Source organism: Heterodontus francisci, chromosome 7 (assembly GCF_036365525.1).
Source record: "Heterodontus francisci isolate sHetFra1 chromosome 7, sHetFra1.hap1, whole genome shotgun sequence".
Lineage (NCBI taxonomy): Eukaryota > Metazoa > Chordata > Chondrichthyes > Heterodontiformes > Heterodontidae > Heterodontus > Heterodontus francisci.
This window is the reverse complement of record NC_090377.1, coordinates 118856065-118865957: the sequence shown is the minus strand read 5'-3', so window position 1 is coordinate 118865957 and position 9893 is coordinate 118856065. Positions and strand designations below refer to the sequence as shown.

General features: G+C 43.7%; 1 protein-coding gene across 1 annotated transcript in view; it reads right to left on the bottom strand.

Annotated features, from left to right (window-relative positions):
• Positions 1-6534: 6534 nt before the first annotated feature.
• LOC137372272 (UDP-glucuronosyltransferase 1A1-like) overlaps positions 6535-9893 on the bottom strand; it is a 46346-nt gene continuing 42987 nt past the window's right edge. Inside the window, exon 5 of the mRNA XM_068036007.1 lies at positions 6535-6879. Coding sequence (XP_067892108.1) covers positions 6591-6879 — 289 coding nt within the window. The 3' untranslated portion in view covers positions 6535-6590. The remainder of the gene's footprint in view (positions 6880-9893) is intronic.

Sequence of the window (9893 nt, the reverse complement as noted above, 5' to 3'; positions counted from 1 at the left end):
TCATGGAATGTTTATGCAACTCAAAAACATGACTTTTTAGTGACTGCAGATTAAGCTTCAACACTTCTATTCACATCAGCATTAACATAGCAATTACGTATGGTGATTATAAATTAAGCTAGGGTTTGGGATTCATTGGTTTGAACATCACCCAGAAACACACGAAAGGTTATATTTTTACCATGCAAGTTAGAAATGAGGTCAATCCAACTGAAGCTCAGCAAAACTGTTTACTCCCTCACTTACTCCGTCTGCTTCATATTTTCCCAGCGTCAGCAGTTTTTGCATTACCAAAGTTAACACACATCTCGTCTTGATGACGCAGGAACTATCTTCCTGTGATTCGCAGCTGGAGAACATACCAGGAGTATAAGGTGTTGATCCTTGTGACTGGTTCTGGCCAGGTGTCCTCACCACCTGCTCAGTAGATCAGGTTAAAATTGCGAACAACACAGAAACAGGCCATTCGGCACACCTGGTCTATGCCAGTGTTTGTGCTCCTCATGAGACTCCTCCCACCTCTCTTCATCTCACCCTATCAGTACATCCTTCTATTTCTCTTTCCCCCATGTATTAAACAAGCTCCCCCTCACTTCTGGGGATAAGTAAACTGGGTGATTTTGCAACCCACCTGCCCGTTTTCCACCTAACTAAAATCACCCCCACAAAGTTAAAAATCATCAAGCAGCAAAACTAAGCAGTTGGACTAGTGTCACCTCTCTTTGAAGGAAATTGGTGGCCAGAATTTCAAAAGGTGAATGTATAAAATGACACTGCTTCCGATAAATCACCTTTTTTGTGCTTTAGAAAAAGGTCATTCAATGGGTGTTCCCTGTGGCAGGTATGAGAATGGCCTGGGGCACTTAGTGGCTAAATTATCCAAACTGCAAGGAATTGCTTGCAGCAAGTCCACAGCGGGCAGTGACAGATACTCAAGCAATAATTACACCAAAAGGGATAAAAGGATCACAAGTATAGAGTCAAATTTTCTGTCGACCAGCTCATGCATTAGCTTTGTGTTATACAGTAGAATCACACAAGGGGGGTGGGGCGCAGTGGTGCAGGATTAGTGGGGAGCTGTGTCGGGACGGCTCCCTGACACATTCCCACAGCCAAGGAGGTTACCCATGGGCAGAGGTTACCCAGATCAGCTGCCCGTGCCATGGAGATGGGACACAAATTAAGCCGATTACAGACCCAATCAGGTCCAATATTGCTGACACGCCGGCATTTTTGCCGCCAGCGGAGTGGCACCCCCACTGCGAGCGGATTTCACCAACTCAATGGAGGCGATGTCCCTGCGGCAGGCTGGGGGGTGGGGGAGGTCACCAGAGCTGGAGGCTGCATGCCCCAAAGGAGGGCGCCACCGCAGGAACGGCCTCACCCGTAGCCCAAACAATACACCTAGAGGGGTTTCCCCTCCGTTTTGAGGGGCTGATGCCTTTGCCTTAACTTTAAATATGTCTCCAAAAGTGGCTCCACGTTGAGGCATCCTCATGGTCCCCGACCTTCATCAGCAGTGCCCACCTCTCCCGGTGGGGCTGCCGAGGCTCCAGAGCTGCTCGCCCTCTGATTGGGTCTACAGAATCAAGAGCCTTCCCGCCATCATTAATGCCATGGCCAGAGTGGAGGCAGATAATAAGAAGGCTGCCTCTGGGAAGATTGTAATGTCGGGTGCGCTGCCAGTGAGTGCAGTCTTGGAACCCCCATATGGTCCTGATGTTGGGTCCCTGAAACTCAAGGGAAAATCCAGCCCCATGTTACAAAGCATATCAGTTCACTAATAGGATAAGCCGTTTCTTCCTGCTGGCTCATATCCAAGTCTTACTGAACTCAAGTATCTGCCAACTGAGCTCAACTACACACACTTTCAGGTGTTATTCTCATATTAGATCTACATCACCAGCTTTTAACCACTAAATTGCCTTATCCATGGCAAGATGTTTCTGTCATCAACTCGCATTTATAAAACACCTTCAACGTAGTAAAACATCCCTTGACACTTCACTGGAGTAATATCAGATAAATTTTGTCACTGAGCAACACATTAGGGCAGGTGACCAAATGCTTGGTCAAAGAGGTAGGTTTAAAGAAGCACCTTAAAGGAGGAGAGGAAGAAAAAGAAAGAATTGCATTTTTATAGCGGTTTCACAACCTCAGGGTGTCCCAAAGCACTTTTGAATTGCAGTTCCTGTTGTAATGTAGGAGAGAGGGATAGAGAGGCATCGAGGGGTAAAAAGGTTCAGGGAAGGAATTCCAGAGCTTCAGGCCTAGTCAGTTGACGGCATGGCCTCCAATGCTGGGGTAAAGGAAATCTGACAAGTGCAAAAGGCACAAAATTGGGCAAATGCATAGTTCTTGGAGGAGGTTACAGAGATAGGGAGGTGCGAGAGCACGGAGACATTTAAACATAAGGATGAGAATTTTAAATGCCAACATAGATCAGCGATGGGTGAACAGAACATGATGTGAGTTAGGGTATGGAGAACAGAGTTTTGAATCAGCTCAAGTGTAGGGTGGAGGAAGGGAGGCCAGCGACGAGAGCAATGGAATAGTCGGGCAGAGGTAGGAAAAGCGTGTTTAAAATGTAATAGATGTCAACAAATGTGACATTTAAAACACAAACAAGAAATGCTGGAAATATTCAGCATCTGTGGAGAGGGAAGCAGAGTTAACGTTTCAGGTCAGTGACCCTTCATCAGAACTAAATGTGACATTTAGTCTGATTTGTTCCCAGAATTAAATATTTCAACTTAAAAGTTAATGTTTCCAGGTACTCTCAGTCAAAACATCCTTACTAAATACTGACTCATTCTGAGTGTAGGAACACAGGAATGGAGGGAGAGGAGAAGGCCATTCAGCCCATTCAATTAGATCATGGCTGATTTGTATCTTAAAATCCATCTACCCACCTCAGTTCCATATTTCTTAATATCCTTCCCTAACAAAAATTTATTCATCTCAGTTTTGAAATTTTCAATTGACCCCCAGTCTCAACAGTTTTTGGAGGAGAGTGTTCTAGATTTCCACTACCCTTTGTATGAAAAAGTGCTTCCTGACATCACCCCTGAACAGCCTATCTCTAATTTTCATGTTTTTCCCCCTTGTGTTTCCCCCTAGAGTTTCTCTCTAATCCTTTAATCAATTCAAACCTTTCAATCAGATCACCCCTTAATATTCTATAGTCAAGACAATACAAACCTAGCCTGTGCATCCCGTCCTCATAATCTAGCTCTTTTAACCCTGGTATCATTCTGGTGAATCTGCACCACCTCCAAGGCCAATATACAAACATATGAATTAGGAGCAGGAGTAGGCCACTCGGCCCCTCGAGCCTGCAAATAGCACAGTGCTGGTGCCGTTGGAAGTTGCGCCTGTCCAGGCAGATGGTCACCGACATTTGTGCTCTAGTCCATAATGACCTGAGGTCTTGCAGTCCCCATGGCCATCCCCTACCTGCAGCTACCAATGTCACCATTGACCTGAAGTTTTATGTATCTGGGTCTTTCCAGGGATCAGCTGTGAACCTGGGTGGCATCGCGCAGTCCACAGCTCGACAGGCCATCAGGCAGGTCATGGATGTTTTCTTCTAGAAGACACACGAATTCATCCATTTTGACACAGATGTGTCTGCGCAGGCACCGAGGGCTTTGGGCTTTGCCACCATTGATGGATTTCATCAGGTCCAGGGGGACATCAACTGCACCCACGTAGCCATCAACACACCGAGACGCCAACCAGCCAATTCCTGAACAGAAAAGGTTTCCACTCAGTGAATGTCGCGCTGGTCTTTCACTAAAGGAAACACATCTTGCAGATTTGCGCTCGGTTTCTGGGTATCTGTCATGTGCCTTCATCCTGTGAGAGAGTCCCAGGTGCTGCACCTCTTCAGACCAACATCCAGAGTCTGTGGGTGGCTGCTGGGGGATAAGGTTTATCCTCTGAAGAGGTGGCTCCTGGCACCCGTCCGGGATCCAGCCACAGATGCAGAGAGGTGCTGCAGCCAAAGCCATCTACTAACTTGTACCTGCACTGTGCAGACGATTGGTATCTTGAAGATGTGCTTACGTTGCCTTGACCATTTGGGTGGTGCCCTCCATACAAATCTGCCAGTCTCCCCGATTGTGGTTATCTGCTGTGCCCTGCACAATAATGCAAAACAATGAGGCCTGGAGCTGGATGGAGAGGAGGACCTGCAATGCTGCTGCACCTTGGAGGACGACAAATGGGGTGCTCCAGAGGCATTGAAGGAAAACCGCTGAGGGCATCCCAGATCTCATGGCAAGCGGCAGGCTGGCATGGCTATGACGGCCATGCTGATTCAGCAACATTTCACTTCACTGGCTCTCAGCCCCATGACAGATGAGTCTGTAACTCACCTTTCATCAGATAGAGAAATTATCCAGCAAACACACACTTCTGAATAATCCCATTGCCTCCCAAATGGATTGAAAATGGGGGCTCCACTGCCAATAATCTCCCACAACACAGACCATGACATCCATATGAGATGTTGCGTTCCTCAGTGACAACCCCTGTTCAAACGCACCCCATATTTTAGGGTTGCTAGCACCTCAGTGATGCAACTGGCCATTTGATCTGACTAAGTTAAAGAGAATTATGGACACTCAGTCTGCTCAACTTGCGTGCATGTTGATGTATACAGGGTCAGATACCCATCACCCGGGTTTCCCTTGCCACTCATCTTTCCAAACCTTATCAGATGATTGAATCGCTTTCTGTACTGTTAGCTATCAGTGCATTTATTTTTCAAGCAGCTTCAGCTGCCATTTTTATTTCTGACTTACATGAATATGCAGCCATACAAAATAAATTTGTCAAATAACAAACCCATAATCGTTATTAATATTTTCCCTTAAAACAAAGTTAAGTTTACTTCTATGATATTCCAAATTCCAACACCGTTGTTTCTTTTCTGTTCAGGAATTGGCTGGTTGGCGTGTCGGTGTGTTGATGGCTACGTGGGTGCAGTTGATGTCCCCCTGGACCTGATGAAATCCATCAATGGTGGCAAAGCCCAAAGCCCTCGGTGCCTGCGCAGACACATCTGTGTCAAAATGGATGAATTCGTGTGTCTTCTAGAAGAAAACATCCATGACCTGCCTGATGGCCTGTCGAGCTGTGGACTGCGCGATGCCACCCAGGTTCACAGCTGATCCCTGGAAAGACCCAGATACATAAAACTTCAGGTCAATGGTGACATTGGTAGCTGCAGGTAGGGGATGGCCATGGGGACTGCAAGACCTCAGGTCATTATGGACTAGAGCACAAATGTCGGGCCTTTCTGTATTTGGACTACCTTGACACTTCCCCTCCCTTTTAATCTTTTCTCTTACCTCTTTTTAAGTTGTACTTTTATTTTTCCCATACATATTTCCCATTCTTTTGGCCCGCAGTTCAAATTCAGCTTCAGGTTCACCCAAATACTGGAACGTCCTCACATTTTGCACATGCTCATTCATCCAGTCCTGTTCAAACATATATCTATACATGAGATAGATGTGTAAATAAAGATATTATCTCTTGTGTGACTGGCATACAAAATAAATGAAGAAATTTGCACAGAACCAAACCTTATGAAAGTCAAACAGATCAAGAATTTGAGAACGAGAATGTGCTGAACCTGCTTATTCTCAGACAAAAATCAGTAAAACTGAAATTTGAAAATAAATGAACAGCACCTCATCTTTTGACTGAGCACTTTACAGCCTTCCGGACTCAACATTGTGTTCAACAATTTCAGACTGTAACCTCTGTCCCCGTTGTGTTTCCTTTTTCTTTGCCGTTTTTGGTTTTACTCTCATTTTTCTCATTTTTGCTTTCAGATGGCAGCTCTTCATCAGTTGGCCATTCACACCTCCTCTAGACACATCTTTTGTTTCTTTACTTGTTCCATTGCCATTCCCTTTGGCCTTGCACCATGAACCTTTTTGTCATTTAATCTCTCCTTTCTTCCACCCTATCACAAATCTTCCCTTTTGTTCCCTTTCCTACCCTCCCCTCTTACACCTGCGTCAAACCGATGACAGTTCTAACTTTTCCCAGTTCTGATGAAGGGTCAGCGACCTGAAACATTAACTCTGTTTCTCTCTCCACAGATGCTGCCAGACCTGCTGAGTATTTCCAGCATTTTCTGGTTTTATATTGAAAATAAAGATCCTTGCTTGTTATACAGAATTATGGTAATTCAATCGCAGTGCTGACCCATATTCTTATTTCAGTGTTTGCCACATCTTGCAAAGTATAAAGTGACAACTATTAACAATCATAAAAATGGTTTCATCGGTCACCAAATGCTTACTTTGTTCACTCCTCCACATGGCATTAATGTTTAATTTGAAATCAGAAGATCATTCAAAATCCAGCATACATGTATGATGCCAAGAACAAATCGAATCCAATACACAAAGTTATACAAGCAATATTGATTATCCTCTCCTCCTGCTAACATTCATGGACTGAGAGGAATAAGCAGAGTTTGTTTTACTTGGACTAAATTACCCTTTAACCAGTAACAGAGACCAGGCTACCTTTCAAATATTTAGAGATGGGAATGATTAATGTCCACTTTAATCTGATTTTCTCTTCATTTGATCCCTCGCTCCACACAAACACCTCCTGCAACAAAACAAGCAACATTTAACCATTAACCACACAGAGGCCACTTTAGAGACTAGAAGCAGACCAAAAACATTCAGACAGTGGTATTGGATCCAGTTGAGGTCATGGGCTGCAGGACGCAAATGTTCTGCCCCTCTGTGCTTCATCACAAATTCCACCCAATGGACAGCGAGCTCCACTGGATGAACTAAATGATCCTTGTGTAGTGAAGACAGCTTCATTATGGATTCTTTGTACCTAAGGCAGAAAAATAAAAGTCAAAATTAATTTCAAGTGGATAGCAACATGGTGGGACAGTGTGCTGAATGGGCCATCGTTAGAAGAATAATATAATAGGGTGAGAAAATTGTAGTCACTTGCCCGTCTGGCTGAGGAACTTATCAAGCTGAGAGGATGCTGCCCCTCATGAGGGAATCTAGAACTAGGGGGCATAGTTTCAGAATAAGGGGGTCACCCATTTAAGACAGAGATGAGGAGGAATTTCCTCTCTCAGAGGGCCATGAATCTTTGGAATTCTCTTCCCCAGAGAGCAGAGGAGGCGGAGACATTGAATACATTCAAGGCTGAGATAGACAGATTTTTGAACTGTAGGTGAGTCAAGGGTTATGGGGAACAGGCAGGAATGTGGAGTTGAAACCAAGATCAGCCATGATCTTATTGACTGGCAGAGCAGGCTCAAGGGACTGTATGGCCTACTCCCGTTGTTATTTCTTATGTTTTTATTTACACTGATACAGAGATACTGGGAGACAATATATTAAAAAAATAGCATTTCTGCATATCACAACCAGGTATCTACCAAGGAGCCAGGCTGATACTCAAATATAAATTGGATATTGGTATGGAAGCTCAGAGATTCATATCTAAAACCACTCAAACTCAGGATGGGTGGGAAAGGGAACTTGGGCCTAGTTTTTAACACATTTTATTTCATAGAAAGGGATAGATAAATCTGCTGCAAACTTTCTTTTAGTTTGCACTCGATAATATCTGATTTATTTCACTACATTCAAACAGCTTGCATTAAATATAAAACAGCTATCATCTGTCTGATTGCATGGGCCTATTTTTAAAAAAAATCAGTGAGCCCCTCATTGCAGAAATCATTTTATGTATCAGATGTAGCTGAGTGCATAGCTCTCTGGCTTCTGAGTCAGATGACTGCGAGTTCAAGTCCCATGGAAGAGACTTGAGAATATCATCCAGACTGACACCCCAGTGCTAGTACTAAGGGTGTACTGCACTGTTGGAGGTGCCATCTTTTGAAAGAGTGTCACATTGAGGCCCTCCCTGGGGAATATAAAAGATCCCATGACTGTATTTGAAGAACAGGGGAGTTCTCCCGGTGTCTGAGCCAATATTTATTCCTCAACCGTGATAACTAAAAAAAAACATGATCTGGTCATTATTACATTGCTGTTTGTGGGAACTTGCTTCTGCAAATTGGCTGCTGTGTTTCCTACATGACAACAGTAACAAACGTCAAAAGTACTCCATTGGCTGTAAAGTGATTTGGGACATCCTGAGGTTACAAAAGGCACTATATAATTGCAAATCAGTCTGCTTGTCTGACATCCAGTATTGAATTAGCAGAAATGTCCTCCAACTAATTACTGGGAAGACCGAAGCCATTGTCTTTGGTCCCTGACACAAACTCTGTTCCCCAGCTACTGATTCCATCCCTCTCCCTGGCAATGCCTCAGACTAAACCAGACTGTTCACAACCTTGGTATTATATTTGACTCCGAGATGACCTTCTGACAACATATCTACGCCATCATTCAGACCGCTTATTTTCACCCCGATAATATCACTCGACTCCGTCCATGCCTCAGATCATCTGCTTTTGAAGCCCTCATTCATGCCTTTGTTCTCTCCAGACTTGAATACGGTCTCCTGGCCTGCCTCCTACCTTGCACCCTCTATAAACCTGAACTCATCCAAAACTCCGCTGTCTGTATCCTGTTTGCCTATCACTCCTGCACTCACTGACCTACAATGGCTCCTGGTTAAGCAATGCCTTGATTTTAAAATCCTCATTGTTGCTTTCAAATCCCTCAATGGCCTCGCCACCTCCCTATCTATGTAACCTCCTCCAGCTATATCCCTCCGAGTTTTCTGCAATTCTCTAATTCTGGCCTCTTGAGCATCCCTGATATTAATTTCTCCACTATTGGTGGCTGTACTTTCAGCTGCCAAGGGTCTAAGCTCTGGAATTCCCTTCCTAAACCTCTTGGCCTCTCCACTGCACTTTCCTTTTTGAAGATGCATATTAAAACCTACTTCTTTGACCAAGCTTTTGGTCGTCTGCACTAATATCTCCTTAATTGGTTTGGTGCCAAATTTTATTTGATAACGCTCCTGTGAAGTGCCTTGAGATGCTTTACCATGTTAAAAGAGCTATACAAATACAAGTTCTTGTTGAAGTTTTTCTTAAGGTAAGATAGGACCATTAATTTTACTGACCTGGTATCATTGATAACGATGTTTAATGCATTAGCTAAATCATGGGAGCTCATATGTTCTATATCCAGGTCGATAGTTGCACCACGATCCACCATGTGATCTATGTTATATCCTTGATCTCCAAATAATGGTAACATGACAGATGGCACACCACTGCAGATGGCCTCATAGATTCCACTAATCCCTCCATGGGTAATGAAGGCTTTTGTTTTGGGATGTCCTAGTTCACAGAAGAATGAAACAAACATACATTACAGAGACTCATTGAAAACTTGACTACCAGTTATTTTCAATAATTAATCAAACCTTCTGTAGAAAGAAGCAATGCGGTGAAAATAGTGAGGTCATTCAACCGGCATCGCCAAGATTTAGAAGAAATTAGAAATCTTACAGACTGCCCTAAACTAGGCAGCTAATAAGTTTATTATTTTCAGTTAACAGCCTCACTAATTCAAGGCAGATGGTAGGTCACTCGACCCATTCATTGCAGCAAGAAGAGAATGGGTATTAGTTATTTCAAAGTGAAGCTAAACTGTATAAGTTTACATACCCATCACCCACAGGCGAACGCCAGATTGAGATTGAGTGCAGCCATAGTGTGAGACACTCTGAATTCAGGAGCATCTTTAGAAATTGGACTTGAGGTTAAAATTCATTTTAAAGCTGCTGGATAGGCTAACATTCTAAATCAGAAGGTTCTGGGTTCAAGTCCCACTCAAGAGACTTGAGTACAATATCTGGGTTTACACTTTTGGAGGTACCATCTTTCATATGAGATATCAAAT